Source organism: Coturnix japonica, chromosome 10 (assembly GCF_001577835.2).
Source record: "Coturnix japonica isolate 7356 chromosome 10, Coturnix japonica 2.1, whole genome shotgun sequence".
Taxonomy (NCBI): domain Eukaryota; kingdom Metazoa; phylum Chordata; class Aves; order Galliformes; family Phasianidae; genus Coturnix; species Coturnix japonica.
Window position 1 is genome coordinate 8,038,745 of NC_029525.1, and position 19,001 is coordinate 8,057,745.

The 19,001-nt window shown below is 42.6% G+C and overlaps 1 protein-coding gene across 1 annotated transcript in view; it reads right to left on the minus strand.

Annotated features, from left to right (window-relative positions):
- Window positions 1–17,247, minus strand: part of TNFAIP8L3 (TNF alpha induced protein 8 like 3) — a 37,461-nt gene extending 20,214 nt beyond the window's left edge. The window contains exon 1 of the mRNA XM_015872889.2: window positions 17,077–17,247. Within this exon, the coding sequence (XP_015728375.1) occupies window positions 17,077–17,128 (52 nt within the window). The 5' untranslated portion in view covers window positions 17,129–17,247. The remainder of the gene's footprint in view (window positions 1–17,076) is intronic.
- Between the last annotated feature and the right edge of the window lie 1,754 nt (window positions 17,248–19,001).

The window sequence follows — 19,001 nt, forward strand, 5'->3', positions numbered from 1 at the left end:
CTTTCTGTCTGGAAACAGAGTGGCTATTCCAAAAGCTCCTTTTGAAAGCCAAAAAACTGGACCACAGAGATGTGCCAGAAAATGCCAGTGGGAATGTAGGAAGGCAGTCCTTGCCTAGGGTCTGTACATCCTGCCAGCCTTCTCCCTTTCTACTATGTCAGTTCATATGCTGTAATAGTGGCTGTCATTGCTCATGCCATATGTAGGAGCTTCAGCCAGTGGATTCATTAAGCCAAATCCATTTGTCACACATCCACACCTCCACCAGCCTTCATGAGATCTTCCCTGAAACAATGTTCAGCAGTTACTTGGACTTGTGGGCAGGATACAGCTCCACCCAAACTGCTCTCCTTCCTACAGAACGGAATTATCCATGGGATCATATATTAAGAAATTGGCACTCACTGAAAAATCTGTTTTCAATAAAGCCTTTTTTCAGGACCTCATGTTTTCAGGGCACAAAGCTACCATCTAAAAGGATGCTCTTACAAGACTGCAGCTGTCTTCATGGGAGATGGTACAACCTTGCAGAGACATACAGAATTAAGATACTGAGAGATGCACCTTCAGCAGGGGGAAGACAGCTTCTGGCCATGTGAAATGTATCTCTGCTTTTCCTTTATGTTGTACATGGATAGCAAAAATTATGGCTGTTCCCCATGGTTAGGGCTGTCAGTCCCTTATATAATATTCCTTACAATCTAACGATGCTTTAGATCAGGGGACGGGGACAAAATCTACCATCCTGGTGAGTTACACACCTCCCTACATCTTCACAATGACATTCAGAGGGCAGCTGAGCACAAAAATACATCTTTCTGTACTTTAAACACATGCCCTTGAACAGACTTTTGTGGAACATCCACCTGCACACTCACAAGCCATTAACTTCTTCAGAACACTTACCAAACAAGACCAACCATTAACAGTCATTTATAGGCAGAATTTAAGGTGATTTTTCTAAAATGCTGTAGTATCCAGGGTAGTGGAACATACAGATAATTGCTAAAGGCCGATGTAAGCCCTTACAAGTACACAGACCATAGGTCCTTACTGAAGTATATCATATGAAGAATTTTTTTTACCAGGGCTGGAATAGGGTAAAAAAAGGAGCGGAAGAAGGCAAAGCTTTACTCCCCTCTCAACCACAGATGAGCTCAATCCATTCGTTTCATTATGTTACTGGAGCTGTGCAGTGTGTGCTCCTCTCCCAGACCAGGACTGCAGCCATCCCTGCAGATCATAAAGTTTAACCTTCTCAGCCCCTTTAGCAGCAGCTCACATCCAAAATAGCACTTAGCTGCTCCAAAAATTATCAGAGCTTCTCTTTTTGAGTCACTGCCAGTGTGGGCTTTGTCAAATCAGTTGCTTACAATACATCCTAAAAGCCCTTTGACATCCCAATCAGTAGCAAAATGAAATAATCATTGATTTCTTACAAGATGTATCAGTCTTTTGCCTTTATGGAGAGGAAAGAAAACAGAGGCTTCAGAGATAATCAGAGTAGTAATAACTTATAAATCTCCACCTGGAAATAGCAACACATACATGCATACATTCAACAAATAAGGATTTAAAACATTTTCTTCATTTTGTAATTTGAAAGCTCTCCCCTTAAATCATACTCAACCACAGAATGGTTTGGGTTGGAAGGAACATTGAAGATGATCCAGTTTCAACCCTTTTGATGTGGGTAGAGATGCCACAACTGAAACACAGATATTTTCAGTTCCTGGTGGCAGAATACATCCCACTTAATGAGCCATCACCATGTAGTGTGTTGCTTCTAGTAAACAGCCATTAAAATGAAGGCTATCTGACAGAGTGCAGACATAGCCAGTTATTAATGATAACACTTAGCACCTAGATGATCTAAGAGTCTCAAACCCCCACCCCCCCACACCCCCCATTCCCATCCAGGCAGCAGTTAGGAAAATCATACCAAATTGTACAGAAAATAATTTCTTGGTTGATATCACAGCTGGGATTAGAACTACCTGCCACTTCAGTATTCCAATTCCTTAATCCTTGGAAAGGTAATGTCCTCACTGAAATATTTCCTGTAGGACTATGCTTAGATATCATCTAAGATGAAGAGGCTCAGCCCCATGTATGGACTCCCACCACATTCACTTTAGAAAGTAACTTATCTGTTTCTATGTAACCCAAACATTTGTGTCCTGATATAGTTTGTACAAAATTCCTGTTTGAGATTCCATTCAAAAATGATACCTCCAAGTCTTCTGAAAAAATACCAGCAGTATCTTCTACTTCTCTTAAACTGCAAATGTCTTTGTGCCATGGAATATGCTGTCCATCTCAGAGAACACCACCGTTATTATTTAATCTATCCAATCACGTAATCCTCGTTCTTGTAGCCAGCAGATTTCACACTCAAGCTGTGAATTTTCATTAACGTTGGAAAAAGGACAGATTTTGGGACACAGCTCATCACAATCCCTTTATTACACGCAAATATTAAAAAGTATTCTGGTAAACGTGAACTTTCCAAAGCTTTATGCCATTTCAAACTGTGTATTTAGCATGAAACCTCAGTTTTCCAGATCTATCATTTTCTGTGTCTGAACATAAACTTTCTTGTGCTAGGAAGCCAGCTTCACACACAGGCCAATTAACCACCATTCAGAATGGGGGAGGAAAGATTACTGTACTGGAATGCTGCTGTTTCTTAGCAACCATGAAAGATAGAGTGAAGGATATTCAAGAGAGACCCAAATAACATCTTTTCCAGATGGAGAACTTCCACCTAGATTACCTGTTAGCATGACAGTCAGTTCATTTTCAATGTCCATTTTCCTACTCTGGTGCTGTGTTCCTTGCAGGCTCCAACAGCTTGACTTGCACAGTCAGAGATGGCACTCAGGCACTGAATTTCCACAGAGCTGATACCTACCAGCTACTTGTTGCTACTTTGGAAACACTGTAACATTTGATTAGATAAATATTTTTCTGTATCCTTCCAAAGTAATGGCTGACTTACATCCAACTCATCACCTGGTGGGATTTTGCCAGTGTAAAGCTGCAAGGTTATGCCCTGTTCCAAAGCTACACAAAAACGAAACTGATTTTATTAATAGCAAGGTGGGAAATTATGATGTTCCTCATAATTCTAATCAAGTATCTTGAGTGCTTAAATTACTGTGTTCTGAAGATGCTTATTTCATATTACCAGTTTTACAGTGAAAGACAAACAATGGAATCGATGGTTTTCAACAATATGAATGGAATCTAAAACACTCCGGCAGCTGAAAACTCCAGTTCTGTGGGAAATACATCTGGCACAGAAAGGGAAGAACAGTAGGGCCAATACATAATGTTGGCACACACCAGGCAGAGGGCTCCCTTTGTGCAGTGAGACCATCTTAGGAGCAGGTCTGCCCCTCGTAGCACAGGGGGTTCCTCAGCAGCCAATCAAGGGCATTAATGAGCACCTGCACCTGGAGCTTGAAATGGAAGAGAGGTGGTAGGAAGGCAGTTGGTTTGCTACAGGGGAGTACGGAGAAGGCAGTTGTGGAAGGCTTGTGCACAACTTGTCAGGTAAGTGCTTGGTGCTATTGGGAGGTCTTGGGGCTGTTGGTTGTTGGAGGCTGTATGAATTTTCCATGCTAGTATTGTAGTGTACTTGGTGTTTTTGGTTCTGTGTGGCCTTTTGCTGCTGAGCAGTGTAAGAGGCTGTGTTTTGGGCTCTTGTCTGTCTCAGAGTGTGCTCTGGGCAGCCCAAATGGCTGTCTTGAAATGTCTACAAACAAAGGTGGTTTTCCACAGTGCTATAGGAAGATATAAGTGTGTATAGGGTTTCTGCAGTACCTCTGTGTTATCCTGGCTCTTGAGGATATGGAGAGAAGCCAAAAGCTACAGGTGAAGTTAGTGTTTGGGTGGTCAGTGTACTCCTGGTCTGTTATTCCATGGAACTGAGAATGGATCTAACTGGTGATGCAGGCTGATGCTTTTGCTGAAAGAACCCTGCAAACACACAAACATCTGAAGCTGTGATTTTTCAGTAAAAAAAATAATAATGGCATCTGGAAGGACGTTCTGAAGGGTCCCATGTGAACCCACAAGTCATCTCTGCAGACATTATGTGTGCCTGCCAATCTATCTGATTGTGTATTTACAAGACTCTTTAGCAATGGCAGGGAGGGGGGAAAGAGGAGAGAGGAACCAGTTGGGTTAATCAGTAGAAACAAGTACATGCTCCATGCTCAAGTGGTGCTTGCTGAAAGAGATTTCCCTTACCCTGTAAGCTCAAAGGTGCCCTGGAAATAATGTCATATTATAATTTAATTGCTTTCCGTTGAGGTACTTTATTTTTCTCTAAAAGATAGATGAACGTTTAACCCTCCTAGTATTCAAATGAGTATCATCAAGGCTTGATTAGTTTATTTCTGGCAGCAGAATAGCAGAACATTATGCCAATTGCTTTCTGTGGTAGTCTTGTTCATGCATTGTATTTCAATAAGTGTTCTCTGATGTATTCCTCTTGCACAGCCCAATTGACTTTGTAGCCTGCTGACTTCAGAAGAATAAATGCCTTTTCCCTTTGTTCACTTGTTGGTCAGGATAAGGCTGGCATTCACAGCAGGACTCTGGAATGCTGCATCTGTTAAGGCTTAACCTAAAACCTACCAGACCTCGTTTCTTTCACCTGTTCTTGCTCATGTCAAAGCCTCATTTTAATGCCCTTTGGTCTGCTCAGACTTTTGCAGGGGAAACTTATAGTACTGCAACAAAGGATTAAGGCAACTCATATTTCCCAAGTTCTAACATTCCTTTTTGTTTGCCTGTTTGTTAAAAATCAGATTTCTACAATAGACTAAACAGACCATCTATATTGAGTCACTTTAGGAACAGTTCTACTTTTCTAAGACTTTTTCCTGCCATATATGGCTTTGTTGTAACAAGACAAAAGCTGCAAAGACCCCAGATGTTTAATGTCTGACATGACATTCTCAGGTTTGCCAGAAAGTGGATCTGCTTCTCAGCAACTGCGCTCGGTATTAATTTGCCTCTTGGCCTCACTGTAGCATTAAGCTGTAGAACAATGTGTAATTGGTCTCTAGGCTTGGAGTAGATGGTGTATTTCTAATTGAGCAGAAATTTGCTTTCCTCCTCCACAGGTGTGATTTATACTCACAAAGTGCTTCTAAGCAATAGGCAGGTTTCATGTACAACTACCTACAGGAGATAGAGGTCCCTTATTTAAAAGCACGTGTGTGTTCATTTAGTTGTCAATTATAACTCTTGTGCTCGAGGCTATGTAATATGGAAATACAAGATATTACTGGCAGACCTGCGGGTGCAGTTTGCTGACGACTTAGGCGAGCTTTGCAGAGCCAGCTGGCACAGAAGGTGGCTGCACCTGGCTTTGTGGAGGAACATGAGCTTCTGCACAGGTGAGGGCCGTCTGTGGGGCAGTACTTTCTGTATCTGCTATGGATCAGCAGCACCTGAGGTGGTGCTGAGTGTGAGAAGGGGAAATAATCTGAACTGAATCTAGCAAGGCGAGAAGGAACTGTTTTTGGAGACTGCTATATCTTGGGTTAGGCTTCATCATGCTTCCTAGAACTAGAGGTCTGGTGCCAGGTTACTAGAGCTTATCACCTTGCATCATGATTTATTATTCCTTCCGCTAAGGCTTTATCTACAGAAGGTAGACTGTTCCAAAGTGTGAATCACACCATAGAAACCAGCTTCCTGCAGGGAAGTCTTACCAGAAAGGATCAGAAAACCTCTGTATCTCTTGGACTGTGCAATAGTGAGCCTGGCACCATGCAGCCCCTCTCAGGAAGACAGTGCTGTAGGGTTTCATATGGGAAGTCTACACAAATCATGGAAATACAGGAACTCAAGTTATGAAGAAAACTGAATCCAGGTGCTCAGGGGAACACTTGCCACTCAGATTTATAGTAGGCTTCCTGGGGACAATATGGACTTGAGCCATGGTGCGTGCATCACAGCCATGGAAGACAGCCTGAATCCTACCACTGCTGACAGTGCTCTCTTTTCTGATTGATCGCTGTGTTTTAAAAGACTTATAATGGAGATTATGCCAGCAGTCATGAGCACGTTAGTTCTGGCAAACATCTTTTGTTCTGGTAAGTTCTTTCTGGGTGAAAGGCTTTCTTTATTTCAGTAAGCAGCTCATGGATTAAAGGGGAATAGGGGAAAAAAAAAGCCAAACAACCAACATACAAAAAAAGCCCTCCCAATAGAAACTGTAATTTGGAACTATTTTTGACGCATGCTTTCACTGCCAGAGAGCTGGACAGCCTAAATCGGAAGCAAACGGAAAGATGGGGAAGCACACAAGTGTTTTTTCTCCAGTTGAATTCCTAAAAATATAGTAAAAAAACTTCTGCTTCTGCCTGTAACGTTCCTTTATTGCTTCATGACAAGCAGTAGCACTACTTAATTAAAACAAACCTATAGAATCATCCGCTTAACAGAAAACCAAGTGTGGCGAAGGAGCAAGTTCTCATCCTGCAGCCTCTTATGAGACTTCTAAAAGAGCATGGAATGCCACTGTTGTATTTTTCATGCTCCAAATGAAGTCAGCTGCAGATATGTCCTCAAGAATTGAAGCTTTCTCATACCTGCAAATGCACCTGCAGCAATGATGCACTGCATTGGTATTAGTATTTATTGGTATCTGTACTGCACAGACTCATAGTGAAAGGTATGACCTTAAAAGAGTAGAGGTGACTGGACAAAGCAGACCAGAAGTGGGAGGAGAAATAGACACAACTGAAATACTTGCTTAAGGCTGTGATTAAAACCCTGCTGTCAGTCCAGCACGTTATTCCTCAGACTGCACAACCTCCCATATGAGATTTTTTAAGAAGAAATTGGACTGTCTTCACAATGTGGTAAACAAATGTCCCTAAATTTCAAGTCTTGTTCACAGGAAAGAGTTACTTAAAAGACTAAAGTGGCAAATTTTGTTTTACAAGATATACAGATGACATCAGGGTATAACAGTGGTGGCAAACAGTTGCTATTTAATTAAAGCACATACTTAATGTGAGCATGGTATCACTTGTTCATAACTACTGGAATATCTCATGAGGAAACAAATCCTGACACAGTTCTAATGATGAAAAACAAAACAGAAGGAAAACTTGGAAAATCTTGATCACAAATATTTTTTTCCATTACCTTCCAATTGAGCATATGGAAACACTGATACTTCTTAAATATGGTCTTTTCCCCCCCCTCTCACACTGAACAGAAATGGCCAGTGATGTTCTATTCTTCAGAGCTGCTGTTCTGCACTGTACATCTTGGGATGAAGATCCTGTCCCTTACTAATGTCTTAGAACTGATGTGTCTGCCTACCAGGATAATACCTTCTATTCTGCACAACGCTGTTCTCTTTGATTACTAAACTGCTTCTGATGCTGTCTGTATTTTATGAAGGAAATCACTTTAATATTTCTTGCTGTACTTCTTCCTTTAGACATGAATGTTTACAAAAGAAAACCCAAACCAAGTAACTATTGAAGTCTATGAGTTGAAAGCATTGAGTTCTCTTCTATATATAGTGTATCCATAGCTGAAGAAAACTATTTTTGTCTGCTCTTTAAGGGGAGGGGGGAAAGGTCTAGCCATATTCAACCGCATGCTGTTCATATAAAATGTTTTCAGCCTAAAAAAATTTTAGAGCAAACCCAGTTTCAAACCAAGTGAATTCAAGCAGATAGCTGTAAAGCTTTCAACAAGCAAACTGTTGAGAGTTTTATGAGCTCTGTGATGTCATGTGTGTTTTTATGACTTTCATGGTAAAGAATTGCTTGTGTAAGGCTTCATTTCCAAACTCTTTAATAACAGGATCTGTAGAGCAGACAGAACTTACGTGTCACTGATAGTGGTTAAGAATAGTTGTCAGCTCTCCCTAAATTATAAGCCCTGTTAGAAAGTGTAACTATTGCTTTAACCTCTACAGAAATGAGGGAAGAAACAAAGTATTCTAGTAGTAGTTGTTTAATAGAACAGCACATATGCTATCTAAATTTCCTTCAGATGCAGCTATGAGTGAAAAGGAACTCTATAAACATAGAAGAGCTGTAAGAACTCTCAAGTAATTGTGGCTGGCTGCATTGGTTTTTCTTTTTCTTTTTTTTTTTTGTGTTTTTCTTGCCTATATCTAGTTGTGTTTTACAGTGTGCAGCCCAATGTATTTCACATGTAGCTTTCTACCTCCTTGTCATTGGTTGTAGCAACGTTAAGGAAATGAAGCTCTACTCAATACTTTCCATATTTTCATTGAACAGTGGTTCTCCAGACCCTCTAAACTCCCTTCCTGCACATCACTTGTCTCTGTCTTAACACTGCTCAGCTGTTGCTAGGGCAGTACATTCCTACAGAAGTTCTAAAAGGTGAATGCACAGAGCTCTAAGCAAAGCAAGAGCAACTGTTACTCCCTTTCTATATATGGATGGGCAACTGTGGACAAAACTCATGTGGGAATGTGGAAGCTGAACAGATGACTTGGTTGCAAGATCACAATAGATGTATATCATTTCTGTTGCCACATGAGAATGGGGGAGGGATGCTGTGTGGGGCTGTGCCTGGGCAGAGCTGTAATCTCCCTACCTGCTGGATATCTACTCCAAACTTGGCCTCAATCAGGCAGGGCAAAACCACAAAGCTAAGGCAGTCTCTAAAGGAAAAGTGAGAGTTTCATCTCTGATGGAAAACAAAACTGAGGTGTCAGGGTGGCTGCTGACCATGCAAGGGGTGGATTTGCCTCTGGTGCTGGCTGGGTTCAGCTCTGCTGTGTCAGTGGGGCAGTGGCAGGGTGGGTGCAGATGCTGAGTTGGTACTGTGAGGAGCCTGCCACTCCTTTGCTTCATGTTCTTTTCCTTCTGTTTCTCTTGTCTCTCTGCTTCTGTCTTGCTGATGTGAGTTTTGCTTCCACAAACATCTCTCACTTTCATTGCTTCTTAACTGCAGCTGAAAGCTTTTGCTTGCTTCCCAGAGGCAATCTCTGAATCCTCCTACAGTATCTTTTCATTCTGATTTATTAAAACATTAAAGTATGTATTGGCAAACTTGGGAGGGGTTCTGCATACCATTGTTCATCAGAACACTCTTAAAGGGCTAGGCTCCATTTTCCTTTTCCTTTTAATTAAGCTGTGTCTATATAAAGCAGTGTCCTCATTTGATCAGTGATGGTCACAGGTTCTGGCTGGTGAGGGATGAAATTCTGCCCCTGGTCCTGCTGATCAGACTGAAAGATTTTAACTTAGGAGGTGAGAATATGCTGTTCCTTCTAGCAGATGTTCAGAAATGGAAATAAAAGAGAAGCTGCTGTTACCTGTGAAAGTAACACATTCTCCTTTTGGGGCAGATACCCGCTTTGGAGTTTGAAGATCAAACTTTCCTTTACTAGGTATGTCTTATTAATCAGGTTGACAGCCTTTCTCATCTCAAATGCACTGCTGGGATTGTTTGCTTGCCAGAGTTGGCAGGTTAGTTCTGGCAAGGTGAGTCTGTTTCTAATTTTTCTAAGATGACAATATTTTACTCCCAAGTTTCCCTTTTGAAGGGAACGTCATTTACTTTTCATAACAATAGAAGTTTCAAACCCAAGAGTATTTGAAAAGAAATGAGTTAAGAATGAGACATCAGACCAAGACTGGAAGAGGTGAGGCTTGCAAAAGAGGACAGGCTTGCCCAGCCTGTGGGCCACGTGCACCCAGCACAGTGCAGTCTGGTCCTGCCCTGCACCCCTGTATGGTGTTGCAGCTCTTCCCCCTGGGTGTGCACCTATTGCTCAGCAACAACAAAATGTCAGTGTGAGATCAGTATGATTTTCTTTTGACCTTGTTGGGCTAGATATGAGCCAGTCAGAAAGATCCCCAGTTATGTTTGGAAATAGTCCTCACAACTGCAAGAGGTATCTTGGTCTGGAGGATAAACTGATACTGGCTGATTCCCAGCTGAGAGCTGGGAGTGTTCTAAGTTCTCAGGAATCTTATTCAATCCAAAATGTAACGTTTGAATCATGGAATTATGGTGAGCGCTGGTATTCATCTGTCTTTAAAAAGATGATTTGTTCTTGGCTTTTCTTCAATTCTGTATGACTTGTAAAGGAAGTACTTTTTTGTGGAGCAATACCAGCAGTGGCTGTGCTGGATGAATGTATGGGTCTCTTTTTTTAGTGGGGGAAAGCAGGGGATTGGCAAGAGTGAAACCTCAGCTGTGTCTGCTTTAGATGTACAAAGTGCTGTCATTTCTTCCTTACGTAAGACGATATCCAACATCAACCTTTAAGAATTGACATGGGAATATACTCTTAAAAAACAAATACTCCTGGCTGGGAGTTCTCTCTGGCTAGACTTGCACCTTAAAAGTTAGCTTCTGATAGAGACCAGGTACAAACACTGATCAAAAATGGCTTTTATTTATTTATTGTGTGTTATAGAGCCTGATGTATTTGAAGGTCATCAGTTAGTGCAAGTTGCTAAGAAGGGTCAAATTGGCATTCTATGGGGTCTTTACATTTATTTACACCTATGAACTGTTTTATCCTATCCCCAGTTTTGTAACCAAAGTGGTTTTTTTTTCCTCACTGATACTTTATTTTCTAAGAAATCCAGCAGCGATGAGTCACGACTATACTGATAATTTTGGGTCTATGGTTAAACATTTTCCTCAGCAATGGAGATCATTAATGAAGAGATGCCTCACTATTTTGATACTTATAGCTGATGCATCAAAATAGCTCTAACTTGCTTTGAAGTGAACATGAAGGTCGTTCTTAATGCCTCTTGCCTATCTCCTTCTGCTTTGAGTGTGAGGGGGAAGTCATGCACAAATACACAGGGTTTAAAATTAAACATGAGGAAACAAAAATCACTGACATTTGCCTGGCATAATGCTACATGGTGCAAAGTTTTTTACTGGAAACATCATCTGAAAGATGGCTATCTGAAAATAAATAACCTCCTCAAAAACTTCACCTTTCAAAGTCCAGGAAACTTGGTTTTCTTTGATCTGCGTTTGTCACTGATTTGACAGTGTAAATTAAATGCTCTGAAAGTAAACATAAAACTTCTTGGAGAGGAAACAGTGACACGGTAATAGTGTTAATAAATCTCTTCAAAGAGAGGAAAACTTAAGCTGCTTGGATAAACAAAGTTAACGCCAGAAATAAAATGGTCATTGGTTGTAGAGAGGTGTTCTGAAACACAAATATTATAAATTAGCAGAAGATTACCTTTCATATTAAACCAGCACTGGCAAGAAGACCAAATGTCTTCATGGTGAAGTCATCTCCAGTCTGTTATTATGCTGGCAGATGTTAATGAAACCTGTATCTATATGGAGACAGCTCACTTGGCTTCTCTGTAGGAAGGAGAACTGTAAGTAGCACTAACAGACAGCAGAATCTGCACTGGGAAGGGATAAATGGAAGGGACTGTGGAACTTTTGCCTCTTCGTCAGTCTTTTTCAGTAAAGGCGGCTATTAAAAAGCAGAAAACTACTGGCTATTGAGCAGCTCCTGAGCTCAGCTTGGCTTCTCAAGGGAAAGTTTGGGACTTAAGTACAAAATTTTGATTATTTCAGTATCTTTGTCCCAGATTTCCATAAGATTCCTAGAACTAGACTTTGTCAGCTTGTAAGATCCCTTCTCATGAGCTAAATGGAAGGAAATTTCTGCAGGTAAGCAGCAGAAAATGTTGCTTTACTTGGATAAGGCTCCAAACCCAGGTCCTGGCCTAGTGTAGCTGCTCTGAGTGCCCTAATACTACCATCTGGATAGAAACTGAATTCTTTCCCACACTCCAAATGTTGTTTAACTCATGCAGGCCACTGTTATCCGCAGTCATGCCGGGACATTTTGTGGGAGGTTATCTTGAGTGGGCTCAAACAGTGCCTAAATCTATATTAATAGATAAACAGTTCAGTTACTGCTGCTGATGCCCACTGCCAAGCTCTGTTTAGTTCATTAGAGAAAACAGTAAGTGCTCTTAAGAAGTTAAAGGGTTCCCTTACTTCGTGGACCTGGGAGGGCCTGTCACCAAGTGATACCGTAGGTAAAATGAACATAGAAAAGGCTTCTCAGGCAGGCGAGGACTTCAAGAATTTCTCACCCAGCTGATGTAATCAGGAATCCATCTGATTTACTGTTTTCCTTTTTACCTAAGGTTTTGCTCTTCCGTCTTTCTTCACCAAGACAAATCAGGTGACCTGGCTTTTGGAGGGGACATGCATGTAGCTTTACAGGGCATATGCTATGGCCAAAATCTCATATCAAATGGTACCCGCTGTAATTCCAGGCTTATGCAGGGCAGACAGAAACGGTCACTGACTGCTGTGACCGGTTACAGCTTCATATTCCTGCTCCAAGGTTTGTTTTATCCACAGATTTTTTACTAAATTCCAATTAACAGTGGCAAATATTTATGCACAACGATAAGACAAGATTCTTTGCCTGCCCACTGTCCCCGCCTGAAAGTTAGAATCTGCTTCATCCATGATGACTAGTTCTTCAGAGGCCACATGATTCAATATTCCATCCTCTCAAAAGTGGGAAGAAAATCTTGATGACATTTGCCTTTTATTTTTTGACACATGAAGGAGGGATGTTTTACTATGGTACTAATTGCTTACTGGAATGCAACAAAGCTACTGAGAAAGGGTATTACTTCATTTACTATCTACAACTGCTGCTCAGCAGTCTGGTCCACAGATGCACAAACAAGTGGACTTAGATTTCAATCAAGTGATTCGTGAACGTTGTATTTGTTGTATTTCCACTTGATTTCTATAAAAACAGCAGCCTGAACAGGTTGACCTGTTCAACCAAATAGTCTACTCAGCTTAACAAGAATGAGATTATTTATGGTCTGTACAACAGATGCAGCGTGACTGGGTTCTTGCCCTCCTGAGGTTTATTTTTTTAGTTGGATGAGGCTCTTAATCTGACAGTCCCCATGCTAAAGATGGGTCTATATGTAAATCAGCAGCGTGTTCTCTGGAGGAAAGAGTAAGGTGGGCCAAGAGAACTCACCCAGACAGGCTTTCAGCTCATGGCCCACCCTGCAGCTGCTGCCCTCACTTCTGACATGTCTTTCACCTGCCCTGTCCTGGCAGAGAACTTGGACATATGCTTTGCCACAGCTTGCAGTTTCACCCATGGAGCCCTGTAAGAGGGTTTGGAGTATGGGATTCTGAGACACTCTACTTCGTGTCTGTCCTTCTCATTTAAAACAGCTTTGCTTTTTTCCTCATTGGTTTTCCAACAGAGGGGAGAGGCCTTTGTTAAACAGGTGTTAGTAAGCACTTAATTACAGAAGCACTTAGTAGAGTCTGCAGCTTCCAGTAAAAACAGTCTTTTCTTCTCTCTTTCATACTTACAGCATGCTGTTACCTACTGCTTCTGCCTGCTTTTCTGAAGCACAGCAGATATTGTTCCATATGTGACTTTTTTTTTTTCATGTAAAAGCAAAATGGTGTTTTCTTAAATTGAAACCCTTCCTATTGAAAGTCACAGGAATTCCCTGGGGCAAAGTAGACTTTGTCATGATTTAATAAATAAATATTTGTTCAAATGTCCAGCAGGATATTGCAAAAAGAACTACAATGTGCCTACATCAAGTAGGTTGCTAAACATCTCACAGTACACCATCAAATTAACATTGTATTTGCAAGACTATATTGGCTTTCAAATGGCGTTTAGCTCTGTAAAACAGTGCTAAAATATGCAAAAAGCTCAGAGGATGAATATCACAAAAGTACAGGCAGTTCACACAGCATGGTAAATAATTTTCAGGAAAAAAAATAAAATAAAATAAAAATAATATATATATATTTGCTAAGCATTGTGATGCAGAGAACATTACAGCTCCGGGGGAAAAAAATATTCATGTCTGTTGGGGCTATTTTACAGTGCTAAATAATGTTTAAATCTGTTGTTGTTTTTACTAAGCACATATTTATTCCTCAGGGTAGAGTTCAGAGAAATTATCAAATATTTTAGAATGCATTAATGTTTTTTGTGCCAGCAGTCGCAGGGTGAGATCTTGGCCCTATTGAGGACTATAAGACTCCCACTGTCTTTATGGATGCAAGCCTGGTGATAAGGGTGTTTTCATCTTGTTCTCCTTGGCATCATGCAAAGCTGTAGCCTCCACAGCGCTAATGTTCCAAGAAATCCTATCGCCAATTTAGAGCTCTACTTGGAGCACAAGCTGCTGTCTTTCCTAGGCCAAATTTCTCTTGACTTCAGTGGGAGGAAAGCCACAGAAGGCACCAGCAACAGTGTACTCTGCAGGATATGTTAAGCTTAATGAAAATAATGGATATTGTTTCAAAGACCTAGCTTCTAGTTACCATATGTTAATGGCATAGCGTAACAGTTCTATTAAACAAACACAGAAACCTCTGTTCTGACCTGGTAGCTTGTAGAAAGGCTTAAATCAATATTGTATATAAAACCTATTTGGCTGAATTCCTGCTGTTTCAGCTGAGGGACCGAGGGCAATGAGCACCAAATGAAGGTTTGCTGCCTTTCCCTCACAAGGAAAATTCCTAAATCCACTGCTAAAGCACTGCTGTAGGAGATGACCTGGATTTTTGTGAAACGCTGGTCTGAAAGGTGACACGGCGGATCATACCTTCACGTGGTAGGCTGCTGGGAGAGAACTGGGGGGAGAAATGCATTGTTCTCCTGAAGGACTTCAAAAGAAAAAGGAGAGGAAAAAAGAAAAAACCCAACAAACAAAGCCCTCATGCCTCTCAGTAGGTGGACAGGGAAAAAAATGGGAACGGTGTTCTATTTTAAGGTTACTTGCTCAGCTTCCAGAAGCTTATCTATAGGACAAGAAAAGGAATATGACTTGTAGTGTATACAATAAAATTCAAGTAACTTCACTTGAAGGTAGTGCTGAATGCATGTGGATTTTTTAATTTTTTTTTAATTTTTTTTCTTTGGAACTGCAAAGACCTGTTCAGTGCTTTCAGCAGGGTTCTATCTCATGGGTAATTTTAAGTGTGTGAATATCTAAGTACATATAAATATAATTCCTGACTATATGGACAACTCAATGCAAAGCAGTGATGGATGAGCATAAGCAGGCTGGGCTGGTGGAAGTTGGGGCTGTGGAGCTGGATGCTCTGGTGTGCTGAGCTGTGGTTTCTGTTGTTTTTAAGTAGAGCTAACATCTTGAGCTACTCACATATAAGGAGCTTTTTACCAGCACTAAAGAAATATAAAGATGCTATCATGACAACACATTTAGAATACAGAAAAACTACTTCTGCTTCCTTGGAGACTCGGCTTTAAGTGAGCTATTAAAGGAAACGAGGCTGCTGGGATCTAAGTGCAAGCTTCCAGCTGGCTCTTGGTTGCTGAGCACGTGTAACAGATGGCAGGGGCACAAGGAGAAGACCCCTGCCCTGCTCATACCCCTGAGCCTCAGTGATGGGGGAGCAGTGCTGCTCCACCAGGACAGAGCAGAGGGTTGAGTACTGCAGGAGGAGCAGACCCTGAAATAGGTTTAAACATCTGTGTTGCACCAGCAGTGATGTATCGCATTGGGTTTGAACAAGTGAACAACTTGAAAACTGGACGGTGGTTGTAAGAGATTGCAGCTGAGAATGCTGGAGTTATTACTGTACGTACTTGGAGCACCACAAGGGCTGCTAAAAGAGTACAAGCTAAATGGTCTCTTTTGGCACGAAGCCCTAGCTGTCCTGAGATCAGTGGCCACAATTGGGCTGTTCCCAGGGCTTCAACCCAAATTATTTCTCCATGGCACTCTGCTTCCCTGCAGTCTGCAGGCAGAGTGCCCCCGGTCACTGGGTGTGTGGGGTTTGGTACAGTGAGTGAAGGCTGTGTTGCAGCCTCTCTGCTTCTGTGCCTGCAGCAGTGACTGACAGCAGGACACCCACGGCCAGCGAGGTACTGTGCTGCACATATGGCACTGTACAGAGAAAGACCAAATGAGATGCAGGGGGGGAAAATCAGGAGAGGATGGGGGGATACAAACAGCAAGCGATAATACTTCTATGTAGGAAAAGTGACTGCAGCTGGTTAAGAGAAAAACACAAAGTTTTCACTCTATTCCAATTTTATTCTACTGCATAGGTATCTACCATGTATGGTCAGAATGCCAGGTGGTTCTTCTCTCATACAGTAATGAGAAGTGTAGAGGAGCATGATGAACATCAGCTCTTGGCAGCTAATAAGTGATGACATAAAATGCACTTATGGCAATCTCTAAGTATAGTTACTTTTAATTTATTTAAAAGAAAAATCTATTCGCCGCAGGAGTAGGATGTTGGCATCAGGGGCTACACTATGTTAATTCCTTTATAAACATAATGCTTGTAACTTCAGGCACTGCTCTGTGTATCTGGATGAAAAATTGCAACTGTTGGTGTGATCTCTGTTGATAACTTCAGCTTAACAGAGCTTTGTGTCCATAAGGAGCTGTAGCACCTGTTACCAGTCTTACTAAAAATCTGGGGGAAGAAATAGGAAAACACAAAGCATCTTGTCTCAGGTAGATGCTCTTAATAGATAAAACTGGATCAGACTGAAGGTTATAGCGGCTATAATTGATGACACCTATTTATCTTACAGCTTCGTATGGTTGTTCATCCCTTCCGCGCTAACAGGATTGTTTAGAGATTTCAGATATCGTTGAATTCTAAAGCAGATTGAGGTGAAAATGTGTTTTTCATACACTGCTTCATAATGTAACGCAGTAACTTAGTTTATGATGATCCCTGCTCCAATTGCACACGCAGGCTGCAGCAGAGCAGCAGCATTAGTCTGCTCTCTTGGTGAAAAGTTAGTGCTTGCAAACCAGCGCTGCGCGGTCCGAGGCAGACCAACCTCCTGCAGCGGGAGCCCAAGCAGTCCCGGACAACTTTCCCCCTCTGGATATAAAGCACAATGGCTCAGATTAGCGCCAGCACCGCTCATGTAACCGGCTGTCACGCCGCGCGTGGCCGTAACTCTCCCCTTCCCCGGGCGGGCAGCGGCCGGGACAGAGAGCGGCCGGGCTGTTCCCTCTCCCCCACAGTCCGCGCTCCTCTTACCTGCGGGTGAGACCAACTCGCCTTCGCTGAGCTCCCCGGAGTCCGAGTCCATGCTGCAGGTATCGGCGGGGCAGGGGACCGAGGGCGCGGCTCAGGAGCGCCCGGAGCCGGGGAGCGAGCGACGAGCAGCGCCTACCGCCTCCTCCTCTGCTCCCCGCCCGGCCGCCGCAGGCAGCACCTCCGTGCCATTGGCTGCCGGGGCTCCGGGGAGGGGCTGCGATGGGAGGAGGCAGCGGGGCCGTGGTGGAGGAGCGGGCTGCCTCCACGTTACACAAGTTTGGGGCCGTCCGGCTGCGGCCTCAGTGAGGTGGGTCGGGGGCTGCCCGACGGCTGCAGCCTCCCCTCAGCTGGGGCCCAGCGCACTTCGTTGCTTGCCACCGTGACTGTACTTGTGGGCATCCCCCAGCTTTCAATCACTGCTTTCCCTTCATGCTCCTTCCTCTTAACGATCCCCGTTTCATCTTCTTTGCAGTCGGTAAAAGGATGACAGAGGCCAACAGAGATGTGCCACTTGTCATTGCTCAGCAAGTGCCCAGCGGAGCATTAGAGGGGTGAATGTGGCAGCTGTTGGCGGGCTGTTTGCCAGCACCATTTGGTGAATGAAGGCTGTGTTGAAAGATTGCTTTGAACTCTGAGTATGAAAGCTGTAGTTCAGATGTGGTGAACTCTGCGTATGTCCCACAGCCCACTGCAGCCTTCACCCATCTCATAGGCCAGGTGCTTGAGGCCACAGGTTCAGCTCTGATGAGTCTGGGACTCTTTCCCTGGCCACTCTTCTCCTCTCCTCACTTTCCTACTATTACAGGCCAAGCGTATCTTTAATTCTCATACAGAAGTCACAGCAAGACTACTTTTATAACTGAGAATGAAGTTCTGCCCTATAACAGACCTTGTAGATCTATGACCTGTAGATAAGTTGCATCGTGAGGGTCAGCCAGTGCCATGTCTGCAGATCACTGCAATCTCCAGCCAGTTGCTTGTTCCTATAGCTGTAGAACACAAATCTATCTTTCTTTATTCTGTAATTCATAGACTTATATGAGTTGGAAGGGACCTTTAAAGGCCAGCCAGGCCAACCCCCTGCAGTGTACGGGGACACCTACAGATCCATCAGGTGCTCAGGGCCCTTTACTGCCTGATCTCAAATGTTTCCAGGGATGGGGCACCTGCTGCCTCTCCCATAAAACCATGTGGATCTTTGTGTTGCTGGGGACATTAATACCCAAAAACTGCTTTGGATCTGTGTGTGTGAGGTTCCCTGTTGCCATCGGGCTGTGCCTGATGTTCTTGATTAACATGGAAGCTTTTCTCTGTTTTGTGTGTACCATGACAAAAGTTTTTCTAGGCTGAACCAAGAGGCCTTGCCAAGTTTGTTTCAGTGATGTATGGTTATTCCATTCTGTGCAGGTGTGAGAATGACAGTTTAGTTCTCATTAAATGAGAGGCATTTAATGGAACCAGACTTTGCTTCATAGCTGCAGGTGAATCCTGGTATGCTCCTCGGCCATCTCATCTGTCTGAGCTTGAAGAAGCAGCAGACCTGGAGCTTCCTGGCCCTGGATTATACGCACGTTGGTATCCTGAATTTTGCCGGATTTAACTGCATGAAAGGCTCATTTCCATTTCTTCATTATTTTACAAATTTTGAAGATGATCTTCATTGTTCAGAGTGAAGAGTAGATGGAAAACAGTTTGGCAAGTTGTTGTCAGATTCTGGGCCTGTGGTATTATGAAAGTGCCTTTGTTTTCACTTCCATGGAAACAAATTTTGACTTTTGTTTGTAATTGCTTTCATTAAACTGTAAGTGGTATTGCAAACACTGCAGATTGTGGTGCAGGAAGTTAGTATGGGGAAAAACATTGAAATTTTAGTGATTGTGAGGAGCAAATGAAAAATCTGAAGTGTGTGTGTATCACGTTGATTA